Source organism: Emys orbicularis, chromosome 4 (genome assembly GCF_028017835.1).
Source record: "Emys orbicularis isolate rEmyOrb1 chromosome 4, rEmyOrb1.hap1, whole genome shotgun sequence".
NCBI lineage: Eukaryota > Metazoa > Chordata > Testudines > Emydidae > Emys > Emys orbicularis.
In genome coordinates, this window is record NC_088686.1 from 78,339,503 (window position 1) to 78,367,097 (window position 27,595).

Here is a 27,595-nt window from a genome sequence, read left to right on the forward strand (position 1 = left end):
TTACACAGCAAGATTCTGCTTTATCCTTCTGTATAAGCAGGCTCCACTGGAAAAAAGTGTTTGGCATTTTCAGTAGCCACAAGCATAGAACCTGTCCTGTATTTGTGTGTAATATAGAAATAGCTGCAGTGCTCTGCATTACTGTTCTGTGTATTGTGAAGGATGGATTAATATATCAGAACCTGGCATTAATCCTCTTCCCCTCAGTTATAACCCACACGCTGGCATTTTCCTTCAAGGCCTCAGGCTCATCTTAGCACTGGTCATCTTTTTTCTCTCATTGTTTTTTATACTCAAGTTTGCCTCCGAGCTGCCTTTTTACAAGCTGCCGATGTTGGGGAAGCTCTTCAGTTTCTCAGGGAAGTCATCTTTGTACAGGACAGGATCAGCACGATGCTCCACCACTTTCAGGGGCATGGTCCCAAAGACAGAGGCAAACTTATTGATGCATTCGGACCTGTATGAAAAAGACAGCAATGTAACTAAGTGACCATGCCAGCTACTAGCTCCCACCCCAAAAAGAACTTGATAACCTTATCTCATGTTCTTGGAAATATTTCATCCACACTGGCTACTAGGAAATAGGAGAAGGAGCCTCACTAGACAGAGGGTTTGGAAGAGGGCTAGTGCTCTTTGATTTATCCATTTAATCACAGTGAAGAGCAAGGGGATGCTGCCAGCAACACATGTGCACATGGAGGTCAAAGCTTCCCTTCTCCCTCCCCCCAGAATTCCAGTCATTCTTAAAGCATCACATGCTGTAAAGCAGAACAGATTATCTGCCAACACATCTCAAAGTGCCACTGGTGGGTCAAATTTAACTCATAATGAAGGTTTTGCAAAAACCAAGCATTTATGAAACTGAAGACCTATGGAAATGATTTTTCTGTTTTTTAGACTCCAACAGAAATGGATTTTCTTTACTAAATAAACAAACATTCCCCTATAAAGTTAGCAGCATTGATTGTGCTTGGGATCCTAAAAGTGAAGCAGAATAAAAAACTACAAAGTGAAACTGACTAGTTTATCTGTCCATATGAAGCAAAATTGAACAGTAAAGGATCAAAATTAGTGAAAAATTAGATTTCTGATCATTCTTTCACTTGTAATAATCTCAGGTGTCAGTAGCAGAGTAACAGGGAGGGTTGTTTAAAAAAACAAAGTGCATGATTTTTAACTGTACAGTCCAGTCCCCCTTTAATCTCTTCATTGCAAGGCTGGGAGTGGGGGAGGCAGAGTAAGGAAAACCTAACTAATCTCATCTCAGCCAGTGCTTAGCTAATTTTAGGTCTGTGTTTAACACAATAGTTTTAAAAAGCTTCTGACACTGCAAGTCACAGCAAGTGAGCCTCCAAGATGCTCAAGCGATGGAGAGCCATCCAGAAAATAAAAGGTCACTGCTTCTTTTGCTGGTCACAAATTAAAAGAACAGACAAAAGAGCAGCAAGTATTTTGGCTAGAGAAAGCAAGGTAGGACTGTGCTCCAACACTGGTGTGCTGCAAACAGTCTCAGGGCAAGTCTCTCCACCCCCATGCTCACTTTCAAACCCTTCTAAGGGTGAGGGGGTCATTCAGTCTCCAGGCTAGCTTTCCTGAGCAGAATTGGCCAATCATACCAACTAAGTGTGACAGTTTTGCAATGGGGACTGCTTCAGCACCACCCAAAAAACTCTCAAGACTGGATTTCAAAAGTTAATTCCTCATCTTTTAAGCCATCCTCTAGCTCCCTATTTAACTACAATAAGAGTAAACAAATGAAAACAGTCAGAATTTTTGAAAGTGCTACATTTCTGCACAGTTGTTTTCAACCTGTAATATAGTCACTCTCGTACTGGCTTAAAAATGTGGAAAGGGTTCAAAGCTAAGCAATGCAGATGATTCATGCTCTGCCATCGCCCTCTTTCCCCCCCAAAAAGTGTTCAAATCCTTACAGTAGGAAACAAATGAGAAGGAGTTTGGGGGGGTAAGATGGGAGCAACAGTGAGCATCACAGAACACCTGATAAATTGGCACAAATATTCTCTGTTCAGGAAAGGCCCAGGCCTGGAATAGTAAGGGAACTGTAGGTCAGGACTGAGGGACAGAGAGAACCAGCTATCCAAAATGTGGACTAACCAGGGCTGTTGTAGGGCCTAGTTAGGGTGCACTGGCAGAGAGAGGAACCTGGGGACTAGAGGAGTAGGACTAGAACAACATGGGGTACGTCTTCACTACCCGCCGTATCGGCGGGTAGCAATCGATTTATCCGGGATCGATATATCGCGTCTCGTTAAGACGTGATATATCGATTCCCGAACACGCTCACCGTCGACTCCGGAACTCCACCAGAGCGAGCGGCGGTAGCGCAGTCGACGGGGGAGCCGCAGCCGTCGATCCCGCGCCGTGTGGACCCCAGGTAATTCGATCCAAGATACTTCGACTTGCGTATCTTGGATCGATCCCCCCCCCCCAGGGTAGACCAGCCCATGGAGTGCAGCAGACTTCAGGGTCAAGATTTTCAAAGTGATTTTTAGTGCCTTAATTTTTGGGTGTCCACTCTGAGCCACCATCAAAGGCCCTGATTTTCAGAAAGTGCCGAAAATCCACCCTCTCAAAAACTGAATCACTAGTTACTTTTGAAAATCTTGGCTGGGGTGCATAATCCAAGTTGTGTGTTGAAGTCCTGCAGAGGGAATAGCACAGAGTTCCATGAGCTAGATGGACTAGAACAGGGGTCGGCAACCTTTCAGAAGTGGTGTGCCGAATCTTCATTTATTCACCCTAATTTAAGGTTTCGTGTGCCAGTAATACATTTTAATGTTTTTCGGTCTCTTTCTATAAGTTTATAATATATAACTAAACTATTGTTGTATGTAAAGTAAAGAAGGTTTTTAAAATGTTTAAGAAGCTTAAATTAAAATTAAATTAAAATGCAGAGCCCCCCGGACTGGTGGCCAGGACCCTGGCAGTGTGAGTGCCACTGAAAATCAGCTCGTGTGCCGCCTTCGGCACGTGTGCCATAGGTTGCCTACCCCTGGACTAGAAGAACGGTGTGTGAGACGTTTGTACAACTGCTGTCCCTCAGTGGCTTATGGAATACAGAGCCTTTCACTTCTAGGTTACTGATTCAACAGATATGTCAACAGATATGTCCTGTGGTTTATTATCCCATTAAAACAAATAGGCAACTAATAATGACTGAAAGTCATTGTGACATAGCAACTGTTTGGTGGCCTGTGTGGAGTCAGTTAGTTGTCTCAGTCTAGTTCCTAATGGGCAGGTGTCCACATCATAAAAGCCACTGTCACAACTGGCACTAAATGGCAGCCCAACAGCAAAAACCAAAACTGAACGGATCCTCTTCCCTCCAGAGGTCATCCATCTAGGTCAAAGATTAGGCAGAATGGCAGAAAACAGTGTAGGGAAATCTTACATTGCTGTGGCTCATGCTGTACTTATTCTGGGGATAGACTATGCAATGCCAATATAGCACATGTAACCATCATGAAAGCTGCTTCATTTTTAAAAGAAATTATACAAGGAAAAATCCAAATTAAAATCCTTTATGAACCTTCACCTTCACTCACAAAAGTCATTTCTCAGCAAACATCAGAACAAGGCTGAAGAACAGCATTTAAAAAAAAAAATGTGTCAGACACAAGTCACACAATGTGTCTATGGGGAGAAGAGCCTCCCCAGGAGGGGAGCTTTCATCTCCTGCATGGAGCTTAACAGGTCCAGCTTGCATTCTACAGGATCTGCCACTTCTGGACAACACAAAACAACACAAACACCTAAAGCATTAAACATTTTTGGCTCGGAAGCCAAGAAAACACAGTAGGTCATCTCATACAGAGGGGCAGGTGTTTTGGCTGGCTACTTTCATAGCTCTGCACATTTAAATTAACACACGCATCTTTGCTTCCAAGAATTATTTCATCTTTTTCTTACTTTGCCAACAACACAGAATTGTGCTCAACATGAAATTAAGTTAGTGTGAATTGAAAAACAAGATCTCAGCTGGCTTTTTAGCAGATTGGATCAGCTTTCTGGACAATCAAGCCTTTGAATCAATTCTCTCCCCTGTAACCACACCTAATTTTAGCATAACCTCTGAGACAAGAAAAGAGTTCAGTTTTCATCATCTAGTCACTCTTTTCTCCCTGCTGAGACTGCCAACAATGGGCTCACTCACAGATGGTTTTGCCGGGTGATCATCTGTCCTCCAGGAATAGGATGAAGATCACCAATTCTTTTCACATGTCACTAAACAGCCATCACCTGGTATCTGTGGGTCACTGTGCTGGTTTTGAAAAAGAAACCCCAAAGGAAAAACTCTGTACCACCATTACTAGCCCTGTACACCATCCATTTCACAACAATAGATTGATCCCCGGTCATTTGGGCTTGGTACTAACTCATATGTCAAGACCAACGTGTGTCAGACTTCTGCAGTCCAGGGAATCAGTAGTCTGGTATGCAAATGGACCTGTTATGGAACACTGTCATATACCCAAGGGCATCATTCTGGGCACTGGACATTACAATTGTTCTTCAAAGTTTCTTGTTGTCAAGGGCACCTCTCTCATTTAGAGTCTCTCCTAACATAACAGAAGGCAGTTGACATATCTGACTAGTGTCTGCATGAATTATAGGTATGGATGCTAAGCCCTGAAACCAAATCAGAGTTCTATCCATTGCGAAGTTAATGGGAACTTGCACTGAGAATCCTGTGGTTTATTATCCCATTAAAACAAATGGGCAGCTTATGGGATTCCATAAAAAAAAAAAAATGCAAGTTTTTCAGCTAGCGCCCACTAATTTCAAATAGACAGTAGGAACATGGGACTACATGGACCCTGGCAGTTGATTGGTATGTCAGCTCACTCTCTTACAAGTAGTAATGGTTTATACTGCTGAAGCCAGGTCAACCTAAACAGTAAGGGCAATCTTTAAAATATAAAAATCAAGTATGACTATATCACAGTTGTGTATCACTGCAGTTCTTCTTCAAGGTGCAGTTGCTACATTCCTTTCTAAATTCCTCTAGCTGGATAATCAAGTAGTTTTATAAACAAGTTTGATTTGCTATTACTTTCTGACACTTTCTCCAGCTTAGTTATCTCCACTGGTAGAAACTTAAATGTGGGGAAGAACACAGTTTGAGAGTATACTCACTAAACTGTCAGTAACATTTTACTTTTGGGACACCAATATGGTTACATGATAGAGAACATATCCTTTTGATAAAATTATAATGTTCTTTGGGACAGAGACTGCGTTTTTGCTGTGTGTGTTTTAAAGGGACTAGCATAGAACCACAGATATACAAGACTGGAAGAGACCTGAGAGGACATTTAATCCAGCCACCTGAGCTGAGGTAGGACCAAGTATACCTAACATCATCCCTGACAGGTGTTTGTCCAATCTGTTCTTAAAAACCTCCAATGATGGGGATTCCACAATCTCACCTGGAAGCCTAGTCCAGTGCTCACCTAGCTTTATAGTTACAACGTTTTTCCTAATATCCAACCTAAATCTTCCTTGCTGCAGATTAAGCCAGTTAGTTATTTGTTGTCATACATTCAGTGGATACAGAGAACAATTGATCACCATCCTCTTTATAACAGCCCTTAATACAATTGAAAACTTATCAGGTTCCCTCTCAGTCTTCTTTTCTCAAGACTAAACATGCCCAGTTTTTTTAACCTTTCCTCATTTGTGTTGCTCTCCTCTGGACTCTCCCCAATTTGTCCACATCTTTCTTAAAGTGTGATGCCCCAAACTGGACACAGTACCCAGCTGAGGCCTCACCAGTGCCAAGTAGAACGGGATAATTACCTACCACCGCTTACATATTACATTCCTATTAATACACCCCAGAATGGTATTTGCCTTTTTCGCAACTGCATCACATTAGTGGATCACAAATTGAATACGAGCCAACATAACCCCTAAATTCTTTTCTGCAGTAGTACTGCCTACCCAGTTATTCCCTATTTTGGAATGGTGCATATGATTTTTCCTTCCTAAGAGTAATAGGGTCCTGGCCCATAACAAACTCCTAGGTATTACTGCAATACAAACAACAACGATAATAGGAAAGAACTACTAAATCCATGTAGTCCATTCTTCAGCCAATACAGGATTGTTCCCTACAATATATTTTCTAGTACTTCATCCAGTTTACATTTAAATTTCACAAGGCTTCCATACTCCTTCCTTGAGAAATTATTCTATACAATAACAGATCTCACTGTTAGGAAGTACTTCCTGATTTTCATCTGACTTTTTCCTTTTCTTAATTTAATCCCTTCTAGAGTAATATATTCTTGTAGCACTGTGAATAACTCATCTCTGTCCTCGGTATTTACACTCTTTGGTACCTGAAGACTGTTATATCTCCATTTAGTCGTCATTTAGCAAAGCTGTATATACTTAGCTCTTTTAATCTCGTGTCATAAATCAATCCTTCCAGCCTACTAACCACTTTTGCAGCTATTCACTGAACTCACTTCAATATGTCAATATCTTTCTAGTAATGAAGAGCACACAAATGAATGCAGTGTTCCAGGTGCAGTCTCATCAGTGCAACGTGGAGAGGGTCTGTAGATGTTATGGTGATAAGTGCATTCAAAATATCTACAGCTAGACAATTTCCTTCCTGTTTCATGACTTGATGCCCCTGCAGCTAAGGCTTGCATTGGCCTATTTTACTGCCCTATCAGCCACAAACACATGTCTAATTTGTTGTTTACTATCATCACTAGTGTAGATCTCCCACGGCATTATTGTTTCCATTGTTTCTTCCTCCCATGAAGGGGAGGCATGTGCGCATTTCAGATTATTTTTCTCCAGATGTGTTTGTGACCAAATGCATTATTCCGTGCACTTGACAAAGTGAGAATGACTGATAAAAAGTAGTCTGAACACAAAATATGCAGCAGTATAACTGATCTTGGAAGGAAGGATCATATATACTAACCACTCAGCAGACTATAGCCATGACGCCTGCAGAGGAGACAATAGACTAAAGAGCTCATGTGGACATGCTTGGGGTATGTAGGTGTGTCAGTTCTGGGATTCTGGCTAAATTCCAAACAAATAATTAAGAAGTAATATTTTATTCTCAGATAGCCCTTTATATACAAGCATCTCAAAGCACTTTACAAAAGGGAAGTAAATATTTTCCCTGTTGAGAAGCTGAGGCACAGAGAGCTTTAGTGGCTTTCCCAAAGTTACAAAACTAGTCAACTGCAGAGTGCAGAACAGAACTCAGATGTCTTCTGATTCCCAATATTTTCCTCTAAACCCTTTACAAAACTGCCTCTCCAAATACATATCACCTTTCAAAAATAATTCTCCCTGTCATATAATGTTGCAACCACTGTTAAATAGCTGCCATGTTCAACCACACAGGTGACTGCACTTCAGCAGGAGAAGTGGGCTTTGGGATCTTTGGAGGAAAGAGACTGTATAAACATCAGTTATTATTGCATCAATAACACTTTCCCTTTATCAGTCATTTTTATCCTTGTTGGCCAATTGCTCTCTGACAGTTTATCAACTTCCTGTGTTTTTAAAAATGTTTGAACACTCATTACATTTAAATTTCCATCATAAAATGAAAAATTTGTATAAAAAATATTGTTGGCAACCTAAATTTCATACAATCTATGCGTTTTACAACCGAGCTGTTGAACTGGGTGCCCTTTCAAAGCTCTTCCTTTAAGCAGATTACTTGTCACTACAGATCATGTGCAGTGCGCCCTATTACCCATTGCAGGAATGACCCCATATGTGGGTAGACCAGATTTAGACAGCAATTTCAGAGTTCAGGAATATGGGCAGTGTGCACTTTTAGTCCTAATTTCAGAGAGACCCAGAAACTGGCCCTGGGAATCACAGTGAGGCACCCTCAGCAATGAAAGGAGGCCCACTCACCTTTCCACCATGTGTGTCTGGTCCAGCGACAATCCATCTATGGCTGTGCACTCTGGACATTTAAACTTCTTTCGTGGGGTCACCTGCACAAAGGCACGACAGACGTCATCGACAGAAGGGATATTAATCCCCTTGGTTGGAAAGTATAGCAATGCCTCTGAACATGCCTGCAGTGTAAATCGAGCACTCTCGAAAACTAAAAAAAGCCATGCCATTCCCCCATTCAGCTCCATCTGGCCCGGCTAACTGCAAAATTCACAGGGGCCCAATAAAAATGGTTTGGAGGGGTTTTGCCTTCTGTAACTGAAAAGAAGTGGCGATGACAAGCTCCTTAATTCCTGTTTAATGACTGTTTTCTCACTGCCAAGGTCCCTGTATAAACACCATTTGTTCTTGCAGCCATAACAGTGATGAAATATAGCTTCCCATACTTCACCGTAACCTTAATCCAACAGACGCTCTTTTGCTCACTTGAGTTAATAGCTGACTGGCAAACTCTGCAAGACTTTCCCAATTGCATTGAGGTGCCAAATTACTCTACAGTGCCCTTGTACAGCTCAAAAACTTTTTCAGAAAAAACACACACTTTATCTTCTAAAGACTTTTCTAGGAAACACAGCCACCAGTCCCGGTAAATGATGATAGACAGGCGGGAAAGCGGACCTTGCTAATTGAAGTAATGCCTGGCAGCCTCTAAATCTCATTCCAAGTTGACACACTTTGAAATGAATGTACAGAGTGAATGTCCAGACCTGAAAACATGTCGAAATATGTCAGGAAATTAATTCAGGGATAAAAAGTTCATTTAAAACTGATCTTGCAATTAACATTCTTGCAATTAACATTCCTATAAATCAGCTGTTGCCAGTCACAATACACAGGGACAGGATAGTTGGAGATTTTTTCCCCCTGGCAGTCTCAAAAAATATTTTTTTATAATTTAACCTATCCTCTCTGTGTAGGCAGCCAAATGATCAATAGTCAATCCTGTGTTCCCAATTGGCATGCTAGTCTCAATGAACTGGGCTATTCCTACTGTGGAAGGGAAACAGAACCATTCCAGAGGTAAATGAGAGGAAGAAAGCAGATAAAGGAGGATATTCAAAACCCACTAAACTAAACTTACATATCAATTTGTGACATGTTTGCATTAGAGAGATACATCAGATAAAAGTTGCTGAAAATCAGACCTTAATAACCGCTTTGCCAGTAACATTTGCCACTAGAAAATTCATGGCGATATCTTCACAATTCATGTGGGCGTCCACCCAGTTCTTGATGTCTCCAGGCATTTTGTAGGTGTAAAGGTAGTTAAAATACTGCAGGATAGAAAGGCGAGGGACAGGGGAGAAAGGAGAATACAACTTTAAATACAATTACAGTGACTGCCTGCCTGCAAAATATTCCAGTTATTGGGAACAGTAGACAACTAAGGAATGGAATGTGAGCAAACCCTGCTCCTCACAGTCTAGCGGTTGGAGCTGCATTTGTGACATTTCACCTTAAAAGTGAAAGAGTTGCTGCTTCCTTTTAGCCAGTCACAGCTTTAGCCTGCTATGCACAAATAGAGAGCCATCTTTGTGTGCCTAAGAACTATGCCTTCTTTGCCACACCATGTGTAGAAAAAGGAAATATTTCTGCATTTGCTTTTCTTCTTTTAAAACTTTAATTGCACTCCTATATTCACTGTGCAATAACACGTCCCACAAACTTTTACTATTTAATTGTGTTTTTCTATAAGTTCACCAAAATAGTTCTAGACAGAATAGTAGTTTCTATAGCAAGAGCAGGAGAATATAGCTTTAGGAAGGTCTTCAACTGGTTTTTGGATTGCTCTAGAAACTGTAACCACAGACTCACAAAATGAACCCCAAACAACAGAGCTACAGATGTGGACAAAAACACACCCCATCCTTTTAAATATTTAATATGGTGTATTGTTGGAGTCTCTTCTGCACCTCCATGCACCTTGCTTGCTCTTAGGGGGCCTGAACCTTCTCACTTTCTAAGAATGCATCAGGTAATATTTTGTGCCTCCACAAAAAGGTGTATAGAGGCCATCACTGACAAAAGACAACAAAGAGGGAAAGGTATCAAACATTAGAGCCAGATTTTCAAATAGGCCCAGTTTATTCTCAGTGGAAGCTGCTGAGCCCGTCTGAAAATCTGGCCACTTTATTTAGATGCCCAAGTAGAGGAGCATCTCTTTGTAAATAAAGGACCATATTTTTAAACACAATTGCATTGCCATAATTAGGGTAAGATTGCAAGGGTGGGTTGGGGGTTGAGAAAGACCTTTGAAAGTTCATGTATAAGTTGGGAGTTTCCCAAAAGTTGTATATTAAATTGCAAGCTCTTCAGGGCAGGGACCACATCTTCCTATATATTTGTACAGTACCTAGCTCAATGTGGGTGCTATCATAATATAAAAAATACATTGATTTTTCATTTTTTTCCCTATTTAACCCCCTCCCCACACACACACACACACACACCCCAACCATTCACACAGTACCTTCCTGTGCCATCAATATTATACCGCTTTTAAAAGTTTTGCAATGCCATCTATAGTAAATGACCAAAAAGGCAGCACAATAAAACTAAGACTTGAATTCTCAAATGAAAAACGATCAGAAATGTTAGTCTGACATGAAATATCATTATATCATCTTATAGGACACTGCATGGTCCACAAACTTCCTAATTATCTTGGAAATCAGTGCTACCTTGTGATAAAAAGCTGCTCCAGTAAGCACCATGGAGACTTCATTGGTCCACTCTGATTCATACTTCCATTTGTTCATCTCATGGTCCCACAGATGCAGGCGACCTGGATACCCAACCAGCCTGTCAGGAAACTCCCGCCAAACCTGCAGAGAGTAACAGAGGTGTTAAAGCCAGCACTGGCACAAACAGTGAGCTAACTCAATTGAGACGATTCAGGGAAGCTACTTAGAGAAGTTACAATTATAGGTGTTCCCTGGACCACTCCACCAATTCCCATAGGGAAAAATACTCAAGCAGGTGAGGCAGCCTAGCATTTAGATCTTGGAAGAATGCATTGTATATTTATGGACATTTTTGTTGTGTAATAGCTGTTCAGTCCCCACGCTTTGTACAGTTCATCTTGCTTAGTAAACAAAAATCTTTTGATGAGTTTTTATAGCTCTGAACAAGAGCGTAGCTATTTAACTTACATTTTTTACACATGTTCCCACCACTGCAAATTCTCTGAGTTAGGTGTTAAATTCAGAAGCTAGGGATGGGAAAAACCTACTGGGTTCCAACCTATTAGGGTTCTTTCTCTCGGGCCATTGAAGGATTGTTCTTTATTTTCTACTGCTTTGTCCAGTCTAGTTTTAAATGGCCCAAGAGGCTTCTATCATTTCCCTTACAAAATTATAACACAAACTAACAAATTTCTCCATTAGGAAGCTTCCCCTGACTCAACCTATTTCTGCCCCTTCATTTCCTCCCATTTCTTCCAAGCTCCCACGTGCTTCCTTAAATGATCCTAACAGCTTCATCTTTCAAACTGCTGCTACTCAGTTCATTCTGTGACTCTAATGTGAGCATTTGTGACATTAAAATTCACAGTGCTGGAAGAAGCTTCTATTGGGAAACAAGGAATTCTGAAATAATGAATGTCTGGGAAGGAAATACACGTAAGTAACTGTTTTATTTTGAGTTTGTTTTAAAAGAACCCGACATTTCCAAGTGTGGATGTGGCTCTTTAATTAATGCAAGAAGACAGGAAAACAGCACCAATTTTCCTTTTAAAAGGAACACAACTTTTCTGCTCAAAAAGAGTTAACATTGTTTAAGAGCCAAGCATGGTTAAAATGAAACTTTATACATGGTGGTTATGGCTACAACCTAATCTGCTTTCAGGGGTGAGTTTGGATTTAATACGCCCCTTTCCTTTAACAGGGACATTTTCAAAAGCTACATGTTATATTTCTTTATATTCTTTAATGGGTGCTTTGGTGAAGCTATTGCTACATGACAGGCGTCTTTGCCCTTGACTTGTTCCAGGCAGCTGGATACAATCAAGATACCATCCTTGTCACTTCATACATTACTCTGCAGCTGACTACAGGATCAAACACAAGTGGGCAAGAACAGGCACAGGGCATCATTAATGCAGCCCCCGTTCTACACAATGCTGGCCACATTAAACAACAGTCAATTTCCCAGGAGGGGAAAACGGATACAGTGTTCAAATTATTTACTAGGAGCAAATACTAACGAAATAGATGGGATTTTCTATTTGCCAGTAACGATGGTAACATTTATTTTGTGCTACTAATTTTAACCTTACAGCAATATTTTATCCCAGTGAGTGTCAGACCCATTTGGATATGGTGGGTAACTATTAAATCTTAAAATATAGTGTAGGGCCACAAACGTTTCTGATTCAAATTGGTGGGGTGCACATGCAAACTAAACCATTCGTGTCCAAGTTTCACTCTTTCTACACGTCAACAAGGAATTCCCTTTAACTGCTTCATCTTCATTCCATAAGCAGTCTGTCTTCATTCATCCATAAAGCTGGATTCACAGCAAAAGGGTTATCAAGGGTTCTATTTCACTGAAAGCCACATTGTGCAATTTATCTGCAGTTCCCTTAGTCCGGGCACCTTGCACATGTCAGTGCCTTTTAACTACATGACCTGGACTGTAAAAACTCTACTAAAGTCTTTGGGAAATGCAAGTAAGATAAAACAGTCAGTACTAGTTCTTGATCCGTCTCTTATAGACTTCTACTGTAGGTACATTACTACTACTTTACATTTCTATATCCCTTTCCATTCAAAGATCTCCACACATTTTACAAATGTCAATGATTATAGTTTTGGAATTCCCCCTAGGAGGAAGATTATTAACCCTATTTTACAGATAAGAAAACTTGCCAAAAATCACACAGAAACCAGGAAAGAAAATCAGATCTTCTGACTCTGACCAGTACCTTAACCGTAAGACCACCTTTCCTAGTAATTACAGGGCATGATCTCAGTAGTATCTAAGTAATTATGTAAGAGATCTCTCTATTGGAAGGCTACTGCAGGCAAAAAATGTCTTTGGGAGCTTTATAGCTCTCAAGAGAGAAGAGGCACTCAAGTTTTTGTCATAACTGGGTGTCATCAGCTGATAAGGAACTAGATGACTGTCAAAGAACCCAACGAAGGCTTAAATTACATTGCACTGCTTCTTTATAACATAGCTTCAAAATATTCACGCACAGCAGAACAAGTATATAGCTCACACTTTCCCTCCAGAGTCCCATTGCACCTTTCCTAGGACTTATATTTTTAATTATTACAATTTAAATTTAAAAAACCCTACTATTAAAATACCAGTTCCCCAACTGTTGAACTGCACCACAACATAAGCTATTGAGGCTCAGCAAAGGATTTGAGAGAACACAGCAGATTTGTAACACACACAGAGCTAAGAACTCCTGTACAAAGAATGACATGCATATTGAAGGCAGCTGAAGGAAGGATTAAACTCAACTACTGCTTCCCAAGGGACTGCAGTGCCCTTGTAGCACAGGAAAGGTTGCTTCATATTCCTTTTAGCTTTGCTGCTCCTTCAGTGAAAGATTTGCTAAAGTCCCACTTGACAAAGTAAAAACTAGGTTTTATGGATGGTGCCTTACAGTCTTCTAAAAGCACCAATGCAGGACGCACCACTAGCCTTCTGGCCTCTGGAAACTGACAACTTGCAGCAGCTAAAATATATAACCCAGTTGTTTTAAACAAAGATTGCTTTTAAAACTACTGCTAGTGATCTCAATGGAAATGTTGGTTTTTTCCTAATGTTCATCAGTAGTTCATTCGATGGCTGTTCTTGGAAGGACTCCAGATAGCTACCTTCAATTCATAGCCCAAATCAATCCAAGTACTTCCACAGCCAAGTTAATACATCCAGCTTCTGTTTCTATGGGAGATTTCACAACAGCTTATACTTAACATTCATTTCGTATTACCATCCTTTTTTGATTTGAGAGTTAGCTGCCATGTATCAATCTGCTAGGAATCCTTGACACTTTGGCTTGTGTTCTTGACATTTCTCTAAAGATAAGGAAGGTCGGGCTTGGATGGGAGATATTTAAGAAATCCTTAAGTGTTGACAATTCAGTAGGGAGTACTCATCTCACTAGTCAGCACTGTTCCAATGCTTCAGCATGATAGAGTATGAATGCTTTTAGACATGCCATCTTTCATAAAATCACAGAAATGTAGGGCTGGAGGGAGATCTTGAGAGACCTTGAGAGATCATCCAGCCCACTGAGCTACAGTAGGACCAAGTACACCTAGACCAATGGTTTTCAAACTGTGGGTTGGGACCCCAAATTGGGTCACAACCCCGTTTTAATGGGGTCACCAGGGCTGGCGTTAGACTTGCTGGGACCCAGGGCTGAAGCCAAGCCCGAGTCCCACCACCTGGGGCTGTAGCCCTTGGGCTTCGGCTTTGGCCCCTGAGCATGGGGCGGTGGGACTCTGGCTTTGTCCCCCCAGCCTGGCCTGGCGTGGCAGGGCTCAGGTGGGCTTAGGCTTCGGTCTCCCTCCTGGGGTCATGTACTATTTTTTTTGTTGTCAGAAGGAAGTGGCGGCGCAATGAAGTTTGAGAACTGCTGACCTAGACCATCCCTGACAGGAATTTATCCAACCTGTTCTTAAAAACCTTCAATGAGGGGATTCCACAACCTCCTTTGGAAGGCTAGCCCACTGCTTAACTATCCTTATAATTAGAAAGATTTTCCTAGTAAACCTAAATCTTCCTCGCTGCAGATTAAACCACTTACTTTTTGTCCTACCTTCAGTGGACATGAACAACTGATCACTGTCCTCTTCATAAAAGCCCTTAACATATTTGAAATGTTATCAGGTCCCCGCTCAGTCTCCTTTCCTGAAGACTAAACATGCCCAGATTTTTTTTAACCATTCCTCATAGGTCAAGTTTTCTAAACCTTTTATCATTTTTGTTGCTCTCCTCTGGACTCTCTCCAATTGGTCTACATTTTCCCTTAAGAGTGGCATCTGGAACTGGACAAAGTATTCCAGCTGAGGCCTTGCCAGTGCTGAGTAGAGTGGGACAATTATGTCCCACATCTTAGATATGAAATTCCTTTTAAAATACCCCAGAATATTAGCTTTTTTTCGCAACTGTGTCACATTGCTGACTCATATTCGTGATCCACTGTTACCCCCAGCTCCTTTTCAGCCATACCACTGCCTACCAGTTATTTCCCACTTTGCAGTTGTGCATTTGATTTTTTTTCTTCCTAAGCGTAGTACTTTTCACTTGTCTTTACTGAATCTCCAATTTGTCAAGGTCATTTTGAATTCAACTCCTGTTCTCCAAAGTGTTTGCAACTACTCCCAGATTGCTGTCATCCACAAATGTTATAAGAATACTCTCTATTCCATTAACCAAGTCATTAATGAGAACAGTGAATAGCACTGGACCCAGGATTGACCCCAATGGGACACAATAGATACATCCCTAGTTTGACTTCAAACCATTAACAACTACTCTGAGTATGGTCCTTCATCCAATTGTGCTCCCACCCTAGTAAATTCATCTAGACTACATTTCCATGGTTTGCTTATGAGAATGTTAGGTAGGACTATATTAAAAGCCTTACAAAATCAAGATGCATCACACCTACAGTCTCCCCCTCTGCACTAGGCCAGTAACCCTGTCAGAGGAGGAGGCTGGTGTGGCATGATTTGTTCTTGACAAATCCATGTTGGCTATTCCTTATACTCTATTATTCTTTAGGTGCTTACAATCTGATGTTTAATAATTTGCTCCAGTATTTTTCCCACTATTGAAGTTTGTCCGATTGGACTATAATTCTCTGTGTCCTCTTGGTTCCCCCTTTTTCAAGACAGCTACAAAATCTGCCCTTCTTCAATCTTCTGGGACCTGAGTTCTCAAAGATCATTGCTAATAGTTCAGATTGCTTCAGCTAGTTCCTTAAGTACCGTAGGATGAATTTCATCAGGCCCGGGTGACTCAAATACATTTTGAGATAGTTCAGTGGTTTGAGCATTGGCCTGCTAGACCCAGGGTTGAGTGTTCAAACCTTGAGGGGGCCACTTAGGGATCTGGGGCAAAATCAGTACTTGGTCCTGCTAGTGAAGGCAGGGGGCTGGACTCGATGACCTTTTGGGGTCCCTTCCAGTTCTATGAGATCGGTATATCTCCATATATTATTATAACTTATCTAAATATTCTTTAATCTGTTCCTTCCCCCTTGTTGTTAATATTAACTGTGTTAAGTCTCTGGTCACCATTAACCTTTTTAGTGATGACTGAAGCAAAAGAGGCATTAAACACCTCAGCTTTCTTGACGTTATGCATTATTAGCTCTTCTTCCCTGCTAAGTAGAAGACTTGCACTAGCCTTCATTTTTCTCTTGCTTCTAATATATTTATAGAACCTCTTCTTATTGCCTTTTATGTCTCTTGCTAGGTGTAACTCATATGGTGCTTTACTCTTTCTGATTTTGTCCCCTAGATGCTTGTGCTATTCTTTTGTACTCCTCCTTAGCAATCTGTCCATGTTTTCACTTTTTGTAGGATTCCTGTTTGATTTTCAGCTGAATAAAGAGCCCCGATGGAGCCATATTGGCCTCTTTCCTATCTTTCTTTGGCATCAGGATAGTTTGCAGATGAGATTTCAAACAGAAGTTCTGAAAATCTGGGTTTATTAAAGATCTTAGGATGTTCTACACAAGAACAGGATATTAATCCAAGTGTCCAAGCCTAATTCCAAAATGAGTGTTTATATTATGTCTAGCTAAAGTGCCCTCTGTAGTTTCACTTAGATACAGTGTGCTTTACTTCTTGGCCCAAAACTATTGTGTAGTCTTGCTGTGCAGTAAGAAAACAGCTGCCACAGTCCATTCCAGAGGTGACTTGAGTGATTTCTTCTTGTAGAGCACAATGGATGAAAGCTGCTATTGTAAGAAAGATATCAGCAATGGATGCACCAAATTAAGAGTTTTCTGATCTATTTTAGAACCAGTAGCAGAAAGAATAAAGTAGTTCCAGAAGAAGGCAAGATAAAGTGCAGTCCTATAAAAGTGAAATGCTGTTACTATCCTATGTGCATTAAGGACAATGCAATAAATCAGGGCTCTGTATCTTTCTCTCTCTCACTCCACGGGCAGGCTTTTCTCACTAGCGTTGCTGTTAAACAACATAAATAAGAATCCCAGACAAAGACAATGGATGCTTTCCATGATTCCAATTTGCAAAAAAAAATTTTAACCGCAACAAAATCTCTGTGAATGTTATGGATCCAGCAGAGTCAGTTTAGAGAAGTCCCACGAGGTGGCATGTAGGTTCCAAACTAACACAACATACGGATCTCCTTTAGAAAGCAAATGGTTACATTATTCCTGCTTTGTAGGGGAGAAAGACTGTACTAAGAAGAACCCTTTTAATGGGGCTATCCAAAACTTTAATTAAGATCACTTTTTGATTAATATGGATGTAATGGGTATAATAAATTCATCAGTGATCAGGCCATGATTTTTTACTTTTGAAGTATGGCAGAAAAATTGAGACCTTCAAAGTGAACGTTGGGGCAAGGCAAGAAGACCATCTAACAGAAGCAGGCAATATGTTTACAATTCCAACCAACTGTGGCCAACTCTTTTTCCTAGGTACATACAGAGAAAATGCAATCTGAAAAACTTCAGAGCAAAAATAGCTTGGAGGGAATAAAGTAATTCCATTTTACGGTATTTTTTTCTTATTACTTTAGTATTCAATGGTTATACAGTACTTGAAGTTGTAAAGTGTTATATATTTATTAATAACTCCTCCCAAAATCCATGTTTGGAAACTATTATCCCTTTTTTACAGATGGACAAACTGAGACACAGAAAGGTGAAGCAATTTGCCTTGAGACCACACAACCACCCAATTGTATTCTAAAGAGCAGGCTCCAAGTTCCTTGCTCAAAAGAAAAAAACCAATGGATTTCCCTCAATTTTTTTTTAAATGATGATAATCTGAATATATTTAGTTTCTTGACTTTTTTAATAATCTGCCTTGAAATGAAAATAGCAGAGGCTAATGAATGTTTAGAAAAGTTGTCTCGTTCTGTTTAGCACTTTAGTTTGTCAGTGCCTCTACTTTGGTGAAATTTTGTCACAGGTTTCTACAGAGATCCTATTTCAATTTACAATATTTTAGGTATTCCTACACCTCCTTATAACAGCAGCAGACAGGAGCAGCTTGCTCCTATAGTTTTTACATTATGTAATAAATCACTGAACTGTAAAAGTTCACTTTTAACAAGTAAAAAATGTCTGACACTGAGTGTTACTATAATTTTTTATGGCTGAAATTGTATGGAGATCAAAGTTGTGGGGGGGGTTGTTTTGAGTTTTATTTTTATTTTTTTTAAAGATCCTATACATCCACATAAATCTGTGTGACAGAGGGGTTTTGCCACATGTTTAAAAACAGAGTCTCAAGGATGAGGGGAGAAGCGAAGAAAGTACCTAAATGTCACGTTTCCAAATGCTTCTTGTGACTGAAGCAGACCTACTTTTAAAAGAAAACTTTCTTGTAACATTATATGCTGCTACTATTCCCTCTGGATTCCCCTGCAAATGAGTCAAGAACTCAAGAGATACTTTCCTGGTAAAATACATAAACAGATAAATAAATTATCACAGGCTGAGGACAATTTAAACATCTGGTAGCCAGTTCAGGCCTGTCAAGCAAGTCAAAGACACTCAGGGCCAGAGAAGATCAATCTGCAGTCCCTGATTCCTGGGCTGGAGAGCAGGAACTGTATTACCCGCGGCCTTAAGAGGGAAAATTGTAGAAGTAAAATAAGTTGCCATACTTTTGTATGATTCAGTATTTAAAAAAAACAAAAAAACTAGTAATCTAAAAATATATTGATTCAAACTAGCCTTGGGCTTGCTTCAGTTACATATTTGATAAGGTATTTTACTATTCTACCTACATGGCAGTGTATTAAACTAGAATGGTTTTACAGTTAAACTAGGGGACTGCAAAATATGTCTCCCAGACAAAGTAATGCTGTATCCAAACAGCTAAATTCACCCATGCAAGCTGTTACTCAGGCAGTCCTGCAACCCAAGCATCTGGCCCACAGCAGGCAAATAAGGGTTTCTCTACATGCAGAATTACTGTGCAACAAGCCAGGGTGTAAATCTACAGTACACTAGCCTGCCGAACACTAAGTCACCTACTGTGTGCTAGAAGTTCCCTAGTATGCTTTGACATACTGCTGTTTCAAACATGGCAACTCAGCACACAACAGCCTAGTGTGCTATACAGTTACACCCTGGCTTGCCATTCACTAAGTCTCCCTGCAGACAAGCCCTGGACTGGATAACGTGGTCTAATGGTTAGAGCAGATGGGGAGTCATGAGTACCTGATTTAAATTCCTGATACTTAGTAACTGTAAACTTGAGGAAGTCACTTACACTACTTTTTGCCACAATTTTCCCCATGAGGATAATAATCTCCTAACATGGGGGCATAAGAGACTTAACACCTGTGAAGTGCTTTGTTATGTATGTGTAAAGTATTACTTCTGTGGATATGCACACTCCTTATTTTTGATTCTCATGATTTCTTGCTGAAATACAACCTAAGATCACCGGCAGTAGTGACCTTCAGTTAGAGTCTTTAAACAGAAGCCCTCAGAGCTTTGCACCACCAGTAGTGAAGGTTCATTTTGGAACTACTTAGGAAACTTTTTAGGTTTTCTTGTATTTATTTTTGTTTCAGTTTGAGCAAGACTTACGGTGACACGAGAATTAAACTGGTAACGGAGGCAGTGTTTACACCGCACGCCAGTCAGAAGCTCTGTTAACATGACATTTTTCTCCTCTAAAACTTTCCACCATTACTACCACCACTTCAGCCCCACAGCTGGTAGCAAGAGTAGAAGCACTAATATAGACAGGGCTCTGATGGCTGCCAATGATATCACCACTTTGCTATCTAACCCTTTTCAGAACAGTTCTATGCAGTACAGTGTTTAAAATGCTCAGGGCAGTAGACTTCCCAATGACGGAGATGAACTGTCATTAGCAATGGGGGGAACATCAAGGGGAAAACGCAGTATAGACCAACATGGCCATAAAGAACCCTTCCCACAATTGCCTTCTTTTAGTTCTCCTTTCATGTCTCACATACTAACATGTAACCGTTACACTCCCAAGGGACATATTTCCCTGTGAAGACATGTGGCACTCTGTCTCCACTACTTTAAAAAAATTGTTATTGTTTAAGTCAACACACCTAAGTTTCCACAAATAACTTCTTGAATCCAAAAACTGGTAATTGGCTAAAAGTTTCTCTCACTTGGAGAGGATTCACATTACAGGGATACTAAAGTTATACATCTTGACAAAAGCCTATGTTAGCAGGTTAGATTAGTAACAGCGAACAGATTGCAACATTTATTTTACTTTCCAGTATTTTATGCTGTTCGATTTTGTTATTTCACTCTGGGCAATGAAATTAACTCCTCGGTGTCACGGTCCAGCTCTCACGCATTAAGCCCAGTGTCATTCTGTTTGAACTCCCCATTCTCCAGCAAAGTGTAAATAATACATACATACAAACAACAACAAAAACCCACCCTTTCCTGACTTGGTTTTAAAAGAAAATTTAAATTCACCCAATATTTCTACTAATACTAGATTTTGGAAAAAAGACTTCTATTTCCACAACACAAAGCATTGTTGTTTTTACACAGGTGTTATAGTAATGTCAGATTCTATATACTGTGTCATATACCCAAATATAAAAAAGGAAGGAGAAAAATGCCATAAAAGAAATTTCAACCCCCTTCTTTAAAACCTAAATTTCAGAAGCAAGTGAAACTGACTACTTCCCTTTAAATGTGTGGTCATTTTGACAGATGACTCAGGTACAGATTTAAAAATTTCACCTTCCTTCTAATGCCATGGCTAATTGATTTGGACTCTATTTTTCTATTTGTTGATACCATCACTGTAACAGCAGCCACTGCGTCCTCACTGCCTCCACCATGTGTCTTGTGCATCTCTCACTTGACAGCCCATATCAACCTCCCTTTTTGTTGTGCCGCACCTAGTGCTAAACACTTTCCCCTCAGGAGGCCTTTCCTGTTCTTAATACTTAACCTCTGGACCTTGCTTGTCCACTACTTCATACAAAAAGGAGGTGTACATAGGGTACTATCCAGTGGAGCAACTGCTAGCTACTGATCTAAGAGACCAGTAAACAGAAAACTTTCAGTCACATTTGATTCCCATTTGTTAGAATAGCTCAGGTGTTATGCTTACTGAGAATCATTCATTTATTTGAAGGTGCTTAGCTGCTAAAAATATTCTAGAGCAATGCAACAATATTTCTATTGGTCACAGAACAAATTGTCACAGCTGGACCCACCAAATCCAAGATAAGCAATAATACAGAATGGACACATGTGAACCTTATTTACTGTGAAGCTCTCCCATAGAAACAGACCTGAGGTATTAACTTTGGCAAAAAAAGCGGTTACTCACCTTTGTAACTGTTGTTCTTCGAGATGTGTTGCCCATATCCATTCCAATTAGGTGTGCGCGTGCCACGTGCACGATCGTCGGAGAATTTTCTACCCTAGCAACACCCGGTGGGTCGGCTGTGGAGCCCCCTGGAGTGGCGCCTTCATGGCGCTGGATATATACCCCAGCCGACCCAGCGCCCCCTCAGTTCCTTCTTGCCGGCTACTCCGACAGTGGGGAAGGGGGGCGGGTTTGGAATGGATACAAGCAACACATCTCGAAGAACAACAATTACAAAGGTGAGTAACCGCTTTTTCTTCTTCGAGTGCTTGCTCATATCGATTCCAATTAGGTGACTACCAAGCCTTACCTAGGCGGTGGGGTCGGAGTGAGACATCGCTGAATGCAGAACCGCTGATCCAAATGCAGCATCGTCTCTAGACTGCTGTACAAGCGCATAGTGAGCGGCGAAGGTGTGGACCGATGACCAAACTGTCGCTCTACAAATGTCCTGGATCGGGACGTGAGCCAGGAAGGCAGTCGAGGAGGCTTGGGCCCTCGTGGAGTGGGCGGTGAGGCGCGGCGTCGGGGCACCGGCCAGGTCGTAGCAAGCACGAATGCAGGACGTGATCCAAGAGGAGAGACGTTGCGAGGAGACCGGCAAGCCTTTCATCCGGTCGGCCACTGCAACGAAGAGTTGCGTCGTCTTCCTAAACGGTTTCGTACGCTCAATATAGAAAGCAAGGGCCCTGCGTACATCCAAGGAGTGCATACGCTGGTCTTGACGGGTGGCGTGCGGCTTAGGATGGAAGACCGGGAGAAATATATCTTGGTTCACATGAAAAGCTGATACCACCTTGGGAAGAAAGGCAGGGTGGGGGCAAAGCTGCACCTTGTCTTTATGGAAGACTGTGTATGGAGGCTCAGACGTGAGCGCCCTGATTTCAGAAACACGCCTTGCTGAAGTGATGGCTACAAAGAAGGCTGTCTTCCAAGATAGGTAAAGGAGTGAGCAGGTAGCCAGTGGCTCGAACAGGGGCCCTGTGAGCTTGGAGAGAACCAGGTTAAGATCCCACGCCGGAACGGGTTGGCGTTGCTGTGGGTATAGCTGGTCTAAGCCCTTGAGGAATCTGACGACCATCGGGTTAGAGAAGACCGAGGAAACGTGTTCTCCTGGGTGGAATGCCGATATAGCGGCCAGGTGAACCCTGACCGAAGATATCGCCAAGCCCTGCTGTTTTAGGGATAGGAGATATTCAAGTATAAGAGGAATAGACGCCTGCAAGGGGGGCGTGGCCCGCTGCTCGCACCAACAGGAGAAATGTTTCCACTTGGCTAAGTAAGTGGTCCGTGTAGAGGGCTTTCTACTTCCCAGCAGAATCTGTTGCACGGGATGTGAGCATCGTAGCTCTGTCCGATTCAGCCATGGAGCATCCACGCTGTAAGGTGGAGCGATTGCAGGTCAGGGTGACAGAGTCGGCCGTGGTCCTGAGAGATCAAGTCTGGGCACAAAGGAAGCGTGATCGGAGTTTGTACCGATAGCTCCAGAAGCGTGATGTACCAGTGCTGTCTTGGCCAAGCTGGGGCGACTAGAATCATACATGCCTTGTCTCTGCGTAGCTTGAGCAGTACACTGTGGACCAGTGGAAATGGAGGGAAAGCGTATAACAGCTGGTCTTTCCACGATAGGAGGAAAGCGTCCGACAGGGAGCCCGGAGATCGCCCTTGGAGGGAGCAGAACACATGGCACTTCCTGTTGGCTCGTGAGGCGAACAGGTCGACCTGGGGAAATCCCTACCTCTGGAAGATGGAATGGATGATATCCGGGCGAATCGACCACTCGTGCGTCTGGAAGGATCTGCTGAGACGGTCCACTAGAGTGTTCTGGACTCCAGGGAGGAACGATGCCATGAGATGTATCGAGTGGGCAATGCAGAACTCCCACAGGCGAATGGCCTCTTGGCATAGGAGAGACGACCAGGCTCCTCCTTGCTTGTTGATGTAGAACATGGCCGTGGTGTTGTCTGTGAGGACTGACATGCAATGGCCATGTAGGAGACCGAGAAATGCCTGACAGGCTAGGCGCACCGCCATCAGCTCTCGAACACTGATGTGCAGAGCTAGTTGGGATGCGGTCCACAGGCCCTGGGTATGGTGCTCCCCGAGGTGAGCGCCCCAACCTAGAGATGAAGCATCCGTGACCAGGTGCAGGGAGGGTTGTGGGGCGTGAAACGGCACTCCTGCGCAAACCGCCTTGTGATCCAGCCACCAGGTGAGAGAGGTCAAGACCGAGTTCGGAACCGTGACCACCATGTTCAGGTTGTCCCGATAAGGACGGTACACCGACGATACCCAGGCCTGAAGTGGGCGAAGCCGAAGTCTGGCATGCCTGGTTACGTAAGTACAAGAGGCCATGCGTCCCAACAGGCTGAGGCACATCCTTGTTGTGGTGATCGGGAAGACCTGGAGTCCGTGGATGATGTTTGTGATGGTGTGAAACCGAGTGTCTGGCAGAAGAGCTCGGGCGAGTCTGGAGTCTAAGACTGCCCCGATAAACTCTATTCTCTGGGTTGGCTCAAGAGTGGACTTTTCTTTGTTGAGTAAAATGCCTAACTCGTGGAATGTTTGTAGTATTATCTGGACGTGAGCTTGAACTTGCTCCCTCGTGCAGCCGCGCACCAGCCAGTCGTCTAGATACGGGAACACCTGTATCCTTTGTCGACGAAGGTATGCTGCCACAACAGCCATACATTTGGTGAACACTCTCGGAGCCGCGGACAAGCCGAAGGGAAGGACGGCAAATTGGTAGTGCACATTGTTTACTACAAATCAAAGGAAGCGCCTGTGGGGGGGGTAGATTGCTATATGAAAATATGCGTCCTTCATGTCGAGGGCAGCGTACCAGTCTCCAGGATCCAGGGAAGGGATGATGGTCCCCAAGGAGACCATGCGGAACTTCAACTTTACTATGAATTTGTTGAGTCCGCGTAAATCTAAAATGGGTCACAGACCCCCTTTTGCTTTGGGGGTCAGGAAGTAGCGGGAGTAAAACCCTCTGCCCCTTAACTCTGGCGGAACCTCCTCTATGGCCCCCATAGAGAGGAGCCCAAAAACCTCCTGTGTAAGGAGATGCTCGTGAGAAGGGTCCATGAAGAGGGACGGGGAGGGGAGAACGAAGAAAACTGGAGAGCGTATCCCCTGTCCACCGTGCGAAGGACCCAACGGTCTGAGGTTATAAGGGACCAAGCACGGTGGAAACGGGAGAGGCGATCCCGAAAGAAAGGGAATGGATCCTGGGTAGTGGCTGGCACGCCGTCCTCGAGCGCACCTTCAAAAATTTTGCCTAGGCCCCAAAGGTGGTCTAGGAGGGCCTTGGTTCTGACCGGGTTGGGGGCTGGTCGACCTCCGTCTACCACCTCGCCCCCGCCTTCTGGGGAAGTCTTGTCTTGGACGAGGAGGAGGGTAGAACCTTTGTGGCTGGGGCCTAAAGGGCCTGCGCTGGGGTCCTGGGACATGCACCCCAGGGAGCGCATGATGGTTCTGGAGTCCTTGAGGCTCTGCAACCGAGAGTCCGTCTTGTCCGAGAACAACCCCTGGCCCTCGAACGGCAGATCTTGCAGGGTCTGCTGCAGTTCTGGCGGTAACCCCGATACCTGAAGCCAGGAGACGCGTCTCATGGCTATCCCCGATGCTAGTGTCCTGGCAGCAGAGTCCGCTATGTCCAGGGAGGCCTGCAAGGAGGTCCTAGCCACCTTTTTACCTTCCTCCACTAGGGCCCCGAACTCCTCTCTCGAGTCCTGGGGGACCAACTCTTTAAATTTACCCATGGAATTCCATGAGTTGTAATTGTACCGACTCAAGAGCGCCTGTGGGTTTGCGGTTCTGAGCTGCAGACCCCCCGCTGAATAAACCTTACGTCCAAACAAATCGAAGCGTTTGGCGTCCTTCGATTTGGGCGCTGCCGCCTGCTGACCATGACGCTCTCTTGCGTTCACTGAGGAGACTACTAGTGAACACGGCGGAGGATGTGTATAGAGGTACTCATGGTCTTTAGAGGGGACAAAGTACTTCCTCTCTACACCTCTGGCAGTGGGAGGAATGGAGGCCGGGGTTTGCAATATGGCATTAGCGTTAGCCTGAATCGTACGAATAATGGGCAACGCCACCCGGGATGGGGCATCAGCCGAGAGGATGCTCCCCACCGGGTCCTCCACCTCCACTATCTTCTCAGCCTGTAGGTCCATGTTCCGTGCCACCCTACGTAACAAGTCTAGGTGGGCACGGAGGTCTATTGGAGGTGGGCCTGAGGCTGTTGTACCCGCCACCGCCTCATCTGGGGAGGATGAGGACACCGCCTCAGGGGGTAAAGGATCCAGATGAGGGTCCGGCTCCAAGGGTTCCTGATGTGCAGGATCCCCTGTACCGGGGTCTGGGGCCTGCGTGGGTGTCGGCACGGGAGCCTCCATGCCCCCTGGGGGAGGACGGGAGATGGTGGCCTCAGGAACCCTGGGCTCAGAATGTGCCGAGCGAGAGGCCGCTGGTGGAGCCCCTTGAGCTTGGTGATATGCCCATGGGGTCCAGAAAGACCAATGTGCAGGGTCCTGTCGAGGGTCCTCTGCCCCATCCTGCCAATGACCCAAGTCGTCTGCAGCCTGACCCTGAGCAGGGTATGCTGATCGGGAAGCCGCTTCCGACGAGCGAGACGCCGATCTTGAGGGCCAGGGCGGTGCCGTGCGTGATTGCAGGGGCTCGTCCTGGTACGGTGCTGAGTGGTGCCGGTCCACAGGCGAGCGGTCTCTGTGCGGTGCCGGTGAGCGGTACCGGGATCGAGAACGGTGCCGATGGCCATGCCGGTACCGGGATCCAGATCTGGATCGCGAAGATGAAGACCGTCTGTAGACTCGGTGCCGGGAGCGGCCTCGCGAACGGGAGCGGCGCTCATACCAGTGCCGGGAACTGCGTCTGGACTCCGACCGGTACCGATGCTCAGGTCGGTGGCGAGAAGTAGATCGGTGCCGGGAGGAAGATCTGGGCCGCGAGTACGACCGGCGCCGAGATGAAGATCGGTTCCGGGACTGCGAGCGGCGTCGGGACCTGCTCCGAGACCGGGAGCGGTGCCGCGAGTCCACGCTCAGAGATGGAGGGCGTATCAGGGCAGGCTTGCCCCTGGATTGCACCGTGCGAAGGGGATGCGGTGCCGCTGGCTGAGACGGTGCCGGCTCCGTGAGGGCGATGAGGTCTTTCGCCGTTGCAAAAGTCTCCGGCGTAGAAGGGAGACAGGGCTCAACCACCGGACTCGGCAGTGAGCCAGTCCGCACCGGACTCAACGGCCCTACACCTGGTGCCGGAGTCAACGGTGTTGACGATGCCTGCACCCTCTGGCGCTCCGAAGCCGGACACGGCTCTACCACCGGTGCGGGGGGAGCCGGTGCCTGTTGGACGGCAGCATCCTGGGTCTTGCGGGGTCTTTTATGTCCCGGAGACAGGGAACGGCGCCGAGGGGCTTGCGGTGGACGCGGTGCCGAGGGAGGACGGTGCCGTGGGGCCTTATCCACGTCTGCTCGCGGTGTAGTACCGGACGGCGCCGCTGGGGCGCTGCGCACCGAGGCGCTCGGTGCCAGAACTTGGCGCGCCGAAGGAAGATCTGGGCTAAGTGCCGCCTCCATAAGGAGCTGCTTAAGTCTAAAGTCCTGCTCCTTTTTGGTCCTGGGCCTGAAAGCCTTGCAGATCTTACACTTGTCCGTCTGGTGAGACTCCCCTAAACACTTCAGACAAGAGTCGTGAGGGTCTCCCGTTAGCATAGGCTTAGCACAGGTCGCGCACAGCTTAAAGCCAGGAGCCTTGGGCATGAGCCCGGCTGCGCGCCGGGGGAAAGTGGGGGATAATAGTCCCCTTAACCCCCACTAACTATTTATAACTACTCTACAAAACTATTAACAACAAACTACTAATCTAAAAGTATATACCAACAACTATCTACAAGAATGAACAAGTAAAGCTAGGGAGAGTGGAGAACAGCTATGCCGCGCTCCACAGTTCCAACGACCGTCACGGGCGGTAAGAAGGAACTGAGGGGGCGCTGGGTCGGCTGGGGTATATATCCAGCACCATGAAGGCGCCACTCC

At 44.1% G+C, this 27,595-nt stretch overlaps 1 protein-coding gene across 1 annotated transcript in view; it reads right to left on the minus strand.

Annotated features, from left to right (window-relative positions):
- Positions 1 to 318: 318 nt before the first annotated feature.
- The window catches only part of EXT2 (exostosin glycosyltransferase 2), a 109,642-nt gene continuing 82,365 nt past the window's right edge, over positions 319 to 27,595 (minus strand). The window contains exons 11-14 of the mRNA XM_065403525.1: positions 10,650 to 10,793; positions 9,114 to 9,242; positions 7,924 to 8,006; positions 319 to 457 (exon numbers count right to left, since the gene is read on the minus strand). Coding sequence (XP_065259597.1) covers positions 319 to 457; positions 7,924 to 8,006; positions 9,114 to 9,242; positions 10,650 to 10,793 — 495 coding nt within the window. The remainder of the gene's footprint in view (positions 458 to 7,923; positions 8,007 to 9,113; positions 9,243 to 10,649; positions 10,794 to 27,595) is intronic.